At 44.6% G+C, this 14788-nt stretch overlaps 1 protein-coding gene across 9 annotated transcripts in view; it reads left to right on the top strand.

Moving 5' to 3' along the window:
• The window catches only part of PTPRT (protein tyrosine phosphatase receptor type T), a 1110571-nt gene that overhangs the window by 1043270 nt on the left and 52513 nt on the right, over positions 1-14788 (top strand). For all 9 annotated transcript variants that reach the window (XM_055373001.2, XM_019017483.4, XM_019017481.4 and 6 more), the window contains one exon: positions 11290-11366. In XM_055373001.2, the coding sequence (XP_055228976.1) occupies positions 11290-11366 (77 nt within the window). The remainder of the gene's footprint in view (positions 1-11289; positions 11367-14788) is intronic.

Genomic DNA, 14788 nt, shown 5'->3' with positions numbered 1-14788 from the left:
AACTTGGAGGAAGAAAGAGTAAGATACAGGCAGATTGTAAAGGAAGAAAAAGGCAGAAGTTTTAGCTTAGCTGTTTCCTGTGCTGATTTAGGAATGGGCTATGAATGGTAGAACTAATCAGAAAACATTTATAATTTCTCTCTTGGAAGATGGTAATTCAGACAGCAAGATTTCTTGCAAGTGAAGTGTTGAGAAGTGATATTCAAACAGTCAGCAAACATGTATTAAGGCTTATGACATGTGGGCCTCCTCAAAGCAGGCCCTGTGATGGGCACTGGGAGGTGGAGCTCCTGCTCCTGGGGAGCCCCCACTCCGCCACAGGGAGCTGCTTGCCCTGTCTGGTCCCCAGCATTCTCTGCTCCTGCACTGTGGATACTGTACCCTAAAATATATAGTCACTTATCTGATAAAGCCTATGCCTGAGGCTCTGAGCTTGCTTCACCCTGGCCCTGCCCTGCCTGCATCTCTCAGACTGAGGACTTTCTCCAAAGCTGGGAAAGGATCCCCTGCCCAGGCACAGGCAGCCTGCAAATCTTGAAGGGTTAATACCCCCAGGAGAAGCCCTCCACCACGAAATACCCCAGCTTCTTCACCATTCCCCTGAAGTTCCTTCCGGAGTTCCCAAAGGGATGAGGATGCAGCTACCTGCAGTCCTAATGGGCTTGAAAACTCACCCTTAATAAGCTGCCTTCTCTTCCCTGTCGTACATCCCCCCTTTCCTACTGGTATTCCTGTCTCCTCCTACATAAACTGCTTGGACTAAAATCTCTGTCTTAGATCTACTTCTGAGAAACCCAAATGGAGACAGAGAGAACTGAAGCACCTTGACGACACCACCTTCATGGGTTTAAATAAACCAGAATCTCCTTTCTAATTTAAGAGTCAATCATTCTGCAAGAGATCAGGGCAAGAGCAGGTCTGCATTCAGTGCTGAAAGAAGACAGTGCCGAGGTAACCAGTGAATTCAGAAAGCAGCGCAAGATATAAAGGAGAATCAAGAAAAAAAGGGAAATGGAAAAAAAACAACCTGGAATTGAAATGGGATATGTAAAAAAGAAACAGCCCCAAGGAATGGAAAGTGTTCCTGCCCTTGTATGCGTCCCTCCCAAAGGCAAAGCCTGCCGCGGCTTGATAAATAGAAATATTCTTGGCGCAAGAAGAAAACTGGCTGTGATTAGCATCTTAAGGAACCCAGAGCACTGTGAGGCTGGAGTGGAGGACAAAGGCCCAGGCCAAGGAGAACAGAAAAGATTAAAGGGGACAAGTAGGAGGGAGGGCACTGCCTACAAATGAAACAACGAGAGACCTTGGCGAAATATCTCCTTTCTTCCAAGTGATTCTATTTAGAATTTAGTAATAGAGACAGTGGGGTTTCTAGGGAGTGTAAATGGAAAGGAAGTGAAAGGGAAGGAAATGAATGGGTAAAATAAGAACAAAGAGACCTTTGCTTCCAAGTAACTCTAGGGCAGCGACTGTTGGCAAGGGGAAATTCAAGAATCCCAAAGCATTCTCCATGTAAAGTTTTAGAGGTGCTTCCTAGACTGGCAGGAAGGTGCTGACACTGAGAAGCTGAAGTGATCACAGGGGTTGCAAATGTTACAAAATGAGGCCCCCTTCTGGGATCACTTCTTTATAAAGGTGTAATCTAGATGTAGAAAGACTACAAGGGATAGTGCAGTACCAAAATTCCATCCTCAGACCACGAAGGATTCGGTAGGGAGGGGTTACCAGGACCCAAAGAGAGATGACCTGACCAGAGGTGGGTGCGACCTTTGGTGGCAAGGCAGCCACCCATGGTGACCCCACCAAGGGGTGCTGGAGGAGTAAGTACCTCTATCACACTCTCCTCCCTCCACCCAGTCTTCTGCCTGTGCTTTCCATTGGCTGAGCCCAACCAGAGAACAGGAGATCTGTTGACCTAATCCAGTGGTTCTCAAAGTATAATGCCTACAGCAGTGGCATTAGCATTACCTGGGAACTCATTAGAGGTGCTAATTCTTGGGCTCCACCCCAGACTTACTGAATCAGAAATTCTGAGGACAGAGTCAGCAATCTGTATTTCTCAAAGCCCTCTAGGTGGTGGTGACGCATGTGCAACTTTGAGAATGTCCAATCTTGGCCATAGCAATCAGCCTCCTGGATTAGAGGGCCAGATGAAGTGGAGAGGGGGTCTGCGGGCACACAGGATATCAGCACATTTTCTGAGACTTATCTTCTCCCAATCTAGGAAAAGCCACTGGGCTCAGGTGTATTGGGGTCTTAGACATGAGGTCAGGCGGGCCCAGGTTTTCATCCCAGTTCTGTTGTTTACCTTCAGCACAATCACTTCACCTCGCCCACCTTCAGGTTCTCACCCATCAGATGGCTCTAGGGCAGCTCTCAGGATGGAGAGGCCAAATTAAGCTGAATGATTATTAAATCTGAATCTTGTGTGGCCCCTTAAGTCACAGACTTTAAAGTCTAGATGAGTTAGTGTAGCCTTTTTGAGTTCACAGGCAAGAAGAGAGAGCCCAGAGATGGACTGTGCCCTGCCCAAGAGCACACAGCAAGTCTGTAGAACAGCCATGACCAGAGCTGTGGTCTCTTGCCTGCCAGGGTGGCACATATTCCTTACCAAAGAGTCCTCTCTGCATCAAGTCACATCCATGTTCTTGGGGGAGAATGTGTTGCTAAGGCCCAACCTCAGAGCAGATGAGCTCTTCAGAGAGGCTCATCTTTTCCAGAAGGAGGTGGGGCTATGGAGTGCAGAGAGGACCCTCACTCCTAGTGAGGAACTCAGGTTCAAAACAAAACCCAGAGGACTTTTTTCACAGCAGGTTTCTCTGCTGATTCCTGGGGAGACAGAGCTGGGGGTGACAGAATGGGTGCCTTATTCAATGCTCCTGACTCTCAGCCTCCATTCTTCTTCACTATCTCTGAGGGTGGCCATTGCCTGGGTCCTACAGATGCCTTGTGGTGCAGAAACCATTGGTACCCTGCCATATCCCCAAACACTCACTACTTGCATGTGTGCTAGTGCTAATTCAAATTGCCAGCACCTTTGCTTCTTTTCCTAAGGACTTTTTCTGGCCACTCGAGCCTTCTCTGCCTTCTTGCAGGGCAGGCCCAAAAAGCCAGAATATTAAATGTCCCCAGAACCTGCCCTCAATTAATGACTGATGGAAGTGGGTATATACATACCCCAGCTCCTTCTCTGCTTAGGTAGAATGACTCGCAGAGCTCCTCAGCCGAATTAAGCCTCAACTTGCTACAATGGCAACTTGCTGAATGACACACCCCTATTAGATTTCTTCTTTCTCTGTCTCACTTCCCACTCCCCTGCTGGTGTTTCCTGGGATCACCACCCCCCGCCGCCAACACCAACTACTTGCATCCAAATACATATCTCATGTTCTTCTTTTGAAGAAATCCAAATAAGAAACCTCCCTCCCTTCCTTCAGAAAGGCCCCTCAGTGGGGCAGTGCCTGGATGGCATCCTTAGGACACAGGTGGTCCTCTCTTGGTGCTTGCCCCTCTCAACTCCAGTCCCCTTCAGTCCCCTCAAAGGTTGCATCTACTGGAGCAGCTCCTCCCAGGACCCCACAAAGGGGAGTTTTCCAATTTCAGCCAGCATGGATCTGGCAGGACAAGGAGGTACACAGAATGTCGGGCTGTCTCTGCATCATGCCCAAGCCAGCCTCTCTTGATAATGGTAATTCAATCAAGATTGAATGTGCAGACCTTTAGCTTCAATGAGGTACCCAGGCAGTCTCGGCAGAATTACCTGCCTCCTCCTTATCCACTTTTGCAAGATGATGGCATTAACATTTCCAATACTTGTAGGAAATGGTTTTTCAGCTCCACAATTCATTGTAATGAGTCAAATCTCTTTTCTCTGAAAAAAAAAAATGCACTGTTCTTTACCCTCTGTAGTGCCCAGAAGACAGGAAGAAAGAATATCAAGTATCCAAATAATATTCTCTCCCCAGCCCCACCTCTTTGAAGTGATTCTCTCTTTAAGTGGATGTGAGTTGAGATGACAGGTTTACTGGGCTATCTTTGATGATGGAGGGAGGGAGAAGGAGTTGTGGTTTGTTCTGAGAGTTAGAATTGTATGAAAGAGGAAAGTGAACCCTCTCTCTGAGGTGGCCATGAGACCTTAGTGGGATGAGGACCAATGTTGGAGACTGAGAACTTGGAGGAAAGTGGAAGCTGGAGAAGTGTGGCATAGAAGGGTATGGAGGTCATGGATCTCAGCGTTCCAGGAGGAGTGAGGACTGTACAACTCTATAAAGAAGCCCTCATCCCTATACCTTCTCCTGAGTTATTAAACTTTTTGGAGCCTTGAATTTCTCATTCATGAAATGGGATGATGATATAGACCTCACAGGGTTACTATGAGAATCAAATTGCATGGCATCCCCATGGCATTTGATAAGTGCCTGAACATCTTACACTTTTCACACAGCTAAATTTCTGTATCCGACCACCTGGCACAAGCTGAGTCTCTAGTCTTATGGCCCATTTCCAGTAAGATCTTCTGGTCTTTCCCAAGACAGATTGAAGTGAATAACCAGAGCACCTCTACACTAAATCACTAAACATTGGTCTGTATACTCAAACCTGAATGTGTATCAGAATCACCTGAAGGGCATATTGAAATGCATATTGCTGGGCCCTACCCCACAGTTTCTGATTCAGTGAGTCTGGGCTGGGGCCCAAGAATTTCCATTTCAAACAAGTTCCCAGGTGCTGCTGATGCCATTGGCCCAGCTCTAGAATAAAAACAAAACTGAATTTATATAGTTGTGTTAATTTCTTACAACATACCAGGTGGGTTCATATTTTACGTCTTTTAATCCTTGCAGCAAGTCTGCACAGCTATATATGATTTGGATGTTATAGCTGGGTAAACAAAGGCTCAGGGGAGGTGGTAACCTGCCCCAGGTGATATGGTTAGGGTGTGACAAGCCTCAGGTCTGCCTTCAGACCCCACCCAATCCATAACCTCCCTTCTGCTAAAGGCAAGAATTGGCTGCCAGTCTTTGGAAGGGATAGGCTGGGTCTACAGGTGTGGTGAGGGGTCAGCTATGAGGAGAGGAAGAATTTGAGCCCAGGATCCAGGAGCAACTGCCAGCTTGGATGGAGGTGTTCTTTGAACATGCAAAGGCCCTGTGGTCAGAGTGAACATTGTGCATTTGAGCAACTGAAAGAAGACCACAATTATCAGAGCAGTATGTGAAGCTGGAGAGAGAAGTAGGTCCCAAACCATCAGATCATGCAAGACATTGCAGGGTGTGCTAGGCTTTGTCCTCTGTCAGTGGTGTTCTGTAGCTGACTCATACCAGCTTGCAAAAGCAGATTGTTAAATTTTCAGGAATTTTGTGAGGTGGTTGATGCTATGTTGGTAGCTTGAAATCGGTCATGGTGGGAGTATTTACACCACAGAAATCAGCAGACATTACTGATCAGGGCCTTTTTTCCCACAGGGAGCTGTACGTTAAACATTTACCAGCATACTAGTGGTCTTTGACCTCAAACAAGGAACAGCAGATTGATTGCAAACTGAGTGATGATGTTCCCCTAGACTTGTGTTAAAGGGAGCTCTTTGAATTTATGTGTCTTGGTACCATGTCTCCCTTCTGCCTTCTGCCACCAGTTCCCTCCTCGCCACAGCCAGCTCTTGCCCATCTCTCACCTCAACTGAGAGCCGGGGGAGCCAGGCTGCACCTTCCCCTCGCCTCATTGAGGAGTTTGCTTCTCCTCCACATGACTCTTCTTAACTCCTCTCCTTGTCTTGAATATCAAACAAGGAGTACCAAATTAGCTGTTTTTCAAGCTTGCAAAATGTAGATAGAGCATAATGAACATTCTGGGCTGCTTGTAAATTACCTCGTATAAACGCCTTCACATCGCCTGCCGCCCCATCTTTCTCCATGTGCATGTGGGTAAACACAATTTTTTATCCTTCTAATTATATAAAGTTAGAAGAAGAAGGGGACACAGAATAATATTAGCATCTCTCAAAAGGAATAAATAAACCATGAGGACACTGCCACTCCTTGCAATGCCTTTCTGGTGGACCTACAGCTGAATTCCACCCTTTAGTGAACACACACAATAGTTCCTTGCCTCTGCAGATAGATGGATCTGTATTTGGTACAGAGGGCAAGTGGAGAGCACCAAGTTTCTAAGTATCTCTGCTATTAGCTCACTGCCTGCCTCACATTCATCCCCAAACCATCATTTATTAAGCATCTGCTGTGTACCAGGCATTGTCCTAGCATTTTTCTTTAGAGCAGTTTTAGGTTTACAGAAAAGTTGAGCAGAAAGTACCTCATTCCCATGTACTCCCTCCCACCCACATACTGTTTCCCCTATTATTAACATCTTGCATTAGTGTGGTACATTCGTTACAATTAACTAATATTGATTTATTATTATTAGCTAAAGTCCATAGTTTATTCAGGTTTGCTTTTTATGTTGTACAGTTCTATAGGATTTGACAAATGTACAATGACATATATCTACTATTGCACTATTGTATAGAATAGTTTCACTGCCTTAAACATCCTCTATGCTTCACCTATTCATCCTTCCCTCCTCCCAAGCCCCTGGAAACTACTGATCTTTTTCCTGTGTCTAGAGTTTTATCTTTTTCCAGAATGTCATATAGTCAGAATTATACAGTATGTAGCCTTTTCAGATTGGCTTCTTTCACTTAGAAATATGCAGTTAAGTTTCCTCCATGTCTGTTGCAGCTTGATAACTCATTTCTGCTTCTCACTGAACCATAGGCCATTGTATGGATATCTAATGAATGCTCCTTGACTTACAGTGAGGTTATATCCCCATAAACCCATAAGTTTAAAATATCATAAGTCAAAAATGCATTTAATATACCTAACCTGACAAACATCATAGCTTAGCCTAGCCTACGTTAAACATGCTCAGAACACTTATATTAGCCTATAGTTGGGCAAAATCATCTAATAAAAAGTGCATTTTGTAATAAGGTGTAGAATATGTCAGGGAATTGATTGAACACTGTACCAAAGATTAAAAACAGAACGGTTATATGTGTACTCAAATTAAGGTTTCTACTGAATGCATGTGGCTTTGGAACTATCATAAAGTCAAAAAAACCTAAGTCTAATCATCCCAAGTGAGGGACCGTCTGCACCACAATTTGTTTATCCATTCACCTATTGAAGGACATGTTGGTTGCCTCCAAGTTTTTGCAGTTTTAAGTAAAGCTGCTATAAACATCCATGTGCAGGTTTTCCTATGGACATAAGTTTTCACCTCATTTGGGTAAATACCAAGAAGTGCAATTGCTGGATATAGTATGGTAAGTGTATGTTTAGTTTTGTAAGAAACTGTCAAAATGTCTTCCAAAGTGGCTGTACCATTTTGCATTCCCACCAGCAATGAATGACAGGTCTTGCTGTGCCACATCCTCCCCAGCCTGTGGTGGTGTCAGTGTTTTGGATTTTGGCCATCCTAATATGTATGTAGTGGTATCTTGTTTTAATTTGCAATTTCTTAATAACACATGATGTTAAACATCTTTTCATATGCTTATTTGCCATCTGTATATCTTCCTTGATTAGGTGTCTGTTCAGATCTTTCTCCCATTTTTTAATCAGGTCATTTGCTTTCTTACTGAGTTTTAAGAGTTCGTTGTGTATTTTTGATACAAGTCCTTTCTGAGATACGTGTTTGGCAAATATTTTCTCCCAGTCTGTGGCTTATCCTCTCATTTCTTAATGTCCTAGCACTTTTCATACCTATGTTTTCTCATTTAATCCTCTCATGCCATATAGTATTGGCTCCATTTTGCTAAGGAAACCAAAGCTAAGAGAGATCAATTGACTTGCTAGGTGATGGAGCTAAGATTTGAAGCCAAATCTGATCACAGCTCCATATCTCACGTCTTATATTAAAAGTTTATCTCACTTGACATAAGTTAGCTGTGTAGGCATGAATTTTGGTTACATCATAATAAAGCACCTTTCCACTGTCCCAGAAAAGAAACACTGTATTAGGCTGCCCTGCAGAGCCCAGCATGATTCCTTGAGTCTTCATGGCTTCATAGGGCATGGAGAGCCTTCTGAAATGAAACCCCTGCTGCTGCCTCTTCTGTCTCCCCTCCCATCGCTGTTCCCCTCACACTCTGTTTTCCCAGAACAGGAGACCCTTGCAGCTCCCCCACCGTGCTTGCTTTTTTCAGGATATCTGCCTTCACTCTAGACATTCCCTCTGATGGAAAGACTTCCTCCTTGTGCACTGGCCAAACCTTACTCGTTTTTAATTCCTCATTCACATGTCACTACACAAAGCCCTCTATTCCCCATCTTCTAGATTTGGAAGTTTTGCTTCTGCATACAGTCTGTCTCCACTAAATTGACAAACTCCTTAAACATGAGTATCACATTTGATAGCACTTTCTTAATCCCTTCAACTAGCCTGGCACATAGTAGGTGTGCAGTAAACACATTCTTAATAAATGAAGGAGAGACGTTGTCAAACACCATCATCTGGTGGCTAGAGATCGCTTTCATCCATAAGTACACTTAACTAGAATAAATCAGTTCGTTTCTTTTTGTTTTGTTTTTAATCATTTTTGCTTTCCGGTTTTTCAACTTCATTTTATATTTTAAAAATTCCCTTTCAACATTTTAAACCACAATCTCTGTTTCCAGTGCTATGGGCCCCAGGGGCAGGCATAACTCAACAAATGAAGGCAATTTCTGAATCAATAAGTCATAATGAGGCCACTGAGTGAAAACACAATGTGTATTTTCACTTTTTTGAGGCCTACAGCTTCTGGAACTGCTGGTAACAGAGGCTTGATGCGCTGGGCTGAGAGGCAGGTGCCAGGCTTTGTCTGAATTCCGGCCTGCTGGATGGGCTGTCCCCCAGGAAGTCCTCTCTGGGGCTAGAATCCTGCAGGAACTAGGGAAGAGCTGTTTGCACAGACGCCAGCTGTAGTGCCTGTGAGATGCCTGAGGCTCTGGGACAGCAAGTTATGTGGGCAGAGTAGGGTTTCAGGGTCAGATAAACCTAACCGAGAAGTCCTATCTCTGCCACTCACATGATGCGTAACTTCGGAAGCTTGCTTAATCTTTCTGAGCCTCAGTGTCTTCATCTGTAAAATGGGAAGACTCATAATACCATATCATTCTGGTATCCTTATAATAACCTATACGGCTATTTTGAGGCATAAATGGTTGAATGAGATAATGCACGTAAAGTTTCTCTTACCTACCATGAATTCAATAAAGGTTAACTTCAAACTCCTCCCCCATGTCACATTCCACTCTCCCACTCACCCAAAGGGATTGCTAAGACCACCCACCTGCTCCCTCTAGTTGCTTCTGCTGAAACTTCCCCCTGATGAGTAAGAAAAGTGGCATTTAGTATAACTCGCTGTCTAGCACAGTGCCTGCCGGCCACATGGCAGATATTCAGTGAATGATTCTGAAATGAATGGATAGATATGGGGTGTATCTTATACCAGCCCTAGGCCTGTTTGTCCATAATAGGACCCATTCCTTACCTTCTCCCACTCTAGTGTGTATTGCAGGTAACTTACCCCTGCAGGTTGTGTTTTTCAGGCTCTCCTGTCAGCTATTTAGGTTTAGCCAATGACATGCACTGGGAGATTGGAGAGAAGGAGAAAGGGAGAAGCCAGGGTATTACAACTACAGTTGCCTTCCTTAGCAGCAAGGGAAGCACCTCCTTGCCTCCAGCTCCTACTAGAATCCCACTGTGGCTTCAGGTTCCAGCAGGTGGCCCCAGCTCCTGAGCACTGCCAACTCCACCACCTCCCTCCATCCCTTCAGCCCAAGGGCAGGCAGTGTCTCCTTGTTGCTGCTTATCTCTGAGTTTCTCCACTCTCTTCTATCTGGCTGCTCAACTCTTCTGTAACCCAGGCAACCACTTCTCAGTAGTTAATTCCCTCTGCTGGGTATATTTGAAGTGGTTTCTAACATTGTGCTTACACCCCCTTGGGAAACAGGAGTGACCGAACTCAGAGTTAAGAGAACTTCACTCCTCTGTGCTCTACCATTCACTGGCCATGTGGCCAGTCAGGCTTTCTGGAGCCTCAGTTTCCTCATTTGTAACAAGGGCTAAAAGAACCCATCCTACTTCTCTCCCACAGGGTCACTGTGAGAACCCAATGAGGTCATCCAACTATACCTTTTCCATGTATTACTGAGTACCTGCTGTATGTCAGGACCTTTTAAAGGTGCAGGGGATGGAACAGGGAATAAGGCATAATGTCCCAGTTCTCAAGGGGGTTTTGGTTAATTGCAATAAATGTGCCTTGTAAACTGCAGAATGCTGTGTAATTCTAAGAAGATAAGCTGATCTGACCTCCGTGACTCCCAGAAAACCCTTGGGGATGTCCAGAGCTCTCCAGCCCACATCTTAGGGACCCATTCCTGCCCTAGAGGAAGGTGAACTAGGATGCAGTGACGGCACAATGATATGTGCACAGTGACCTGGATAGCAAACCAAGGTCCCTCCTCCCAACCAGACCCAACCAATGTTCCACTTGTGTGTGTCTATTAGCGTGTCAGAGCTCACTTAATTAACTGTAAAGGATTATCCTGATTCTTCTGCTGTACTAGTTTTCTTTTAATGGTTTTTATTTGGTGTTAGTTGAAGTAAGCATGCTATCAAATAAAGCCTGCAAATCTTGTTTATGTCTAGATTGTGTTTGAAAAGGTATCCTCTATAACACAATTTTTAGTTATTGATGACCTCTTTTATAATGATTTAGTCAGCCTCACTTTAATGATAGTATTGATAACAATATATGGCTGACAATCTATCTCTAACAATACTCCAAGGGGCAAATGAAAAGCAATTTGTGCATGTGTGGAAGATAGGTAAACTTGCTGTTTTTAAACAACATGAAAATGGAGTATATTAATCCAGATGCAACACTCTCCTGTCCTAAGCATTTTTATATGGTCTCTCTCACATTGTCCTATGAAGCAAGTATTTCCATCCCCATTTTAATGATTAAGTCACTAAGACTTAAAGAAACAGGTGACTAATCCAGTTAGGTAATGACGAAATCAGAAGGGAAGGTAGAAAAATGAGAAGTGCTTACCTCCCTGAGCCTCCACTTCCTCATCTATAAATGGGAGCAGTAACTGAGGGTGGTGTTGAGAGTTAAATGAGAGTAGCACAATGCCTGATATGCAGTCATTAATAAACAGTAGTTCTAAAGGAGGACATTAGCTGCGTAAGGCCTCTTATCAACCATCCCCTTGATTTCTCCTCTCTCTGCAGACGACCATTCCCGGGTGAGGCTGCTGGTGCTGGATGGAGACCCGCACTCTGACTACATCAATGCCAACTACATTGACGTGAGTGTCTTAATGGGGCTGGGGGCTGGGGGCTGGGGCTGGCTTTTGCAGGCTCAAGATCTGTGGTTTACCCCAAACTCTCCTCCAGAAGGTGGCCCTTCCAGAGCAGTCTGGATCCTCCCTGATATGTGGAACTAGTGTAACCCAAGTTGACTGTCCATCTAACACTGCATCCACTTTCAGGCTGGCTGTAGTAGCCTGCTCTATGGGGCCTCAGGACAACTGTTAGTCTTACTCATTCACCCCATTTATTCATTTGTATATATGTCTGTTGATCCATTCATTCATTCACATAAACGCACGACCATTTATGCCACAAAAATTTTAAAGTGCCTACTGTAAAATGTATACTAGATGCTATGGGAACCATAATGCTAATAATACCATGGTCTCTACCCTTTAAAACCTTAGCAGGGAGATAATGCGCACATCAATAATTCCAGGGCAAAGTAGAAATTGGTGAGTGTCATAAGTACAGATAACATGCTGCAGAGATTAAGAAGTAGGGAAAAATATCACTTCTCCCATCAGGAATGCAAAATATGATGTGAACCAAAGCTTCAAGCACAGATATGATTTAAAATCAAAGAGAGGGAAGAGGGGCCTCTGGTTAGAGAGAATAGCACAAGCCAAGATGGAGCAACTGGCCAGGAGATACATAGCAGCTCCATTTGAGGGGAGCAGAGAATATGTAACAGGAATAATGGAAAATATTGTTGGGGCTACATCAGTGAAGATTAAATGCTCAGACTTAGGAAGTGGGACTTTATCCCATAGACAAGAGGAAGCTATTAAAAATTTTTTATCAAGGAGGTGACCAGCTCAGAACTGAGCTTTGGTGTGATTTATCTGCTACCAAAGATAAGACAGATCCGAGGGAAGAAATTCTGGAATTAAGACAACTACAACCAATAAGGAAAGAGGCTGCTTCAATATTCCAGAGACGACTGAGGAAGGGACTAAACTCAAACAGGAGCCAAGAAGGGTATGCGTGGAAGTGAGAGAATTTGCTAAGCAAGAGCATGACTGCTGAGGTCAGAAGGACAACCCAATGTGACTGATTCAAGCCATGCATCTCAGGACCTCAGCTCACAGTCCATGGGTCTTGAAGAATGGCACAGAGATTCATACTGGTCCCCTAGACTCTCAAATGTATTTATAGATAGGCTATAAAGTGTGGTGGTGCAGTTTGTGAATTCCCCCTTAATCTAGACTAAGCCAGGTGAGTTATTAACTCAACAAATACTTATTGAGCCTTGTATTGATCATTTGACTGCTTGCCCTCAGATCTATTTTGTGTCCTTCCCTGTTCTGCCTTGCATTGCAGGGTGTGTGTGTGTGTGAGAGAGAGACAGACAGACAGACAGACAGACAGACAGACAAACAGACAGACACTGGAGGATGATGGAAGGGCAGTGTATTCTCCATCTCACTCCCTTCCTTGGGCAGCAGCTCCAGCAGTGGCTGTACCCTGTCTGTGGCTCCATCTTTCCTCAAGCAGGCCTGCCATAGTCCAGTCTCCTGCCAGTCAGCGTGCTGGGGCTCTGGTTATTTCTGGTTATTTCTGGACTCTGGACTCTAGTTATTTCTCCCTCTCCTGTTCTCCCACTAGTTCTAACGGTTGGTTGCAGCCTACTCCTGTCCCTGATCTCTGGGTTGCCCCACTATTCTCTGTTTGGCATCTTGGCTCCTCCATCACTTGTGTAACCAACTCCCCATACTGAATTGCCTCTGTCTGAAACACATAGACTGGTTTCTATTTCCCTAACTACACCCTAATTAACAAAGGGCCTACTACATGGCCAAGAACTGAGGCTGCAACTTCAGTGGAGTTGAAGATGAACACCGTCTCTGCCACCATAGCCCTTCCAGGAAAGTTCACAGGAGACAGCCAGTTCTGAATAGCTTTTCTCCAGCCCAGAGCAAGGCACTCTGAGCATGCATCCATCATGCCAGCAGCCTTTCCTTCATACATTCAGTATTCAGTTCACAAACACAGAGCAGACCCTCCACTGTGTATGGGAAATACTGACTTTTAAGACCAGGTCTCTGACCTAAAAGGGACTCAAATCTGGTGAGGGAGTCAGATAAGAAAATAGACCTTCACAGAGCAGGGGCTGTGGGACCATAAAGGAAAATCAAAGCTTCAAGTGGGTGGGAAAGGGAAGTAGCCAGTGGAGGCTCCCTGGAGGAGGTGATGTCTCAGTTCTGCCTTGAAAGATGACTTAGAGCCAGCCAGGCAAGAAGGGTTTATAGTAACCTAAGAATTACTGATCACCTTTCATGTACCAACATCACCTTAACTAGTATCACAACTTCACAAGGTAAGTACCACTACTACCCATTTCCAGATGAGTAAGTGAGTCTCTTAAGATTATATAACTTGTCCAGGATTATACTGCTAGAAGGTAGGGGAGGAGGGAGCAGAAATTTGAGTCAAGAGTACCTCTCCTACCATACCCTGCTGTCTTTAATAATCACAGTGAGCAATGACAACACCAACTGGCTCTTAATGAGTCACTCTTGGGGTCCTATGATGGGTGGCTTAAGTAAGTCAGCTTATCAAAACTTCTTAACAACCCTTCAAGGTAGGTGTTATCATTCCCATTCTCCAGATGGGGAGGGCTGAGGTTTAGAGAAATTACAAATATGTCTCAGGCCATGCAGCTGGTCAGTGGCAGAACCGGGATGGGAACCAGACCTGAATGGCTCCCAGTTTAGCACTCTTTCTCCTTCCCCTCCCCACCCACTCCCAGACATCGCCTTGTAGCCAACACACAGCAAGGACCGAGTCAGCATATATTGATGCAGGTTGAATTGATTCCTTCCATTTCTCCTTGACCTTGTCTATGGCTGCGTGGATATGACCCTAAGGACCACAGCCCACACAGGGTCTGGCATGCCTGAGTTTCTGTATCTGGCATTCATCATTTGACTAGAATCCCCCAACAAAAGTCATTTTCCTAGATAGGCACTCAGTCCAAAGTTGAATGAGCATCTGACTACAGTCAGGGCCAAGATACACTTTGGTATTTTATAGGCAACAAACGAAATTGCTTCAAATGCAAGTTAATCTCTACAACACCACTGCTAATTATGCCTCTGATTCATTTCCTGTTTTATCATTGCAAGGCATGTTTCAAGCCTTTAAAGACAGGAAAGCAGAGCTGTAGGTTAAGAGCACTGTCCAAGGTCACACAACTGAACTTCAGTTCTCTGCCCACTTAGGACACACCACGATCTCGTTCTTCTGTCTGTAAGAATAGGTTAGGCAGACAGGGCAAATGGCCTCTGTTCATGCTGTCTTATTATGGGATATTGAACTCCAGGCTCAATCTCAGTGGTTAGAATCCAGGGCCAATAAAGTCATGAATCTGGTCTGTGTTGAAGGCCTGGCTGTTGAATCCAGGCCTTTTTGATTA

The sequence above is a fragment of the Gorilla gorilla genome, chromosome 21, assembly GCF_029281585.2.
Source record: "Gorilla gorilla gorilla isolate KB3781 chromosome 21, NHGRI_mGorGor1-v2.1_pri, whole genome shotgun sequence".
Taxonomy (NCBI): Eukaryota; Metazoa; Chordata; class Mammalia; order Primates; family Hominidae; genus Gorilla; species Gorilla gorilla.
Note: the sequence above shows the minus strand (reverse complement) of the source record. Positions and strands in the feature narration are given on the sequence as shown.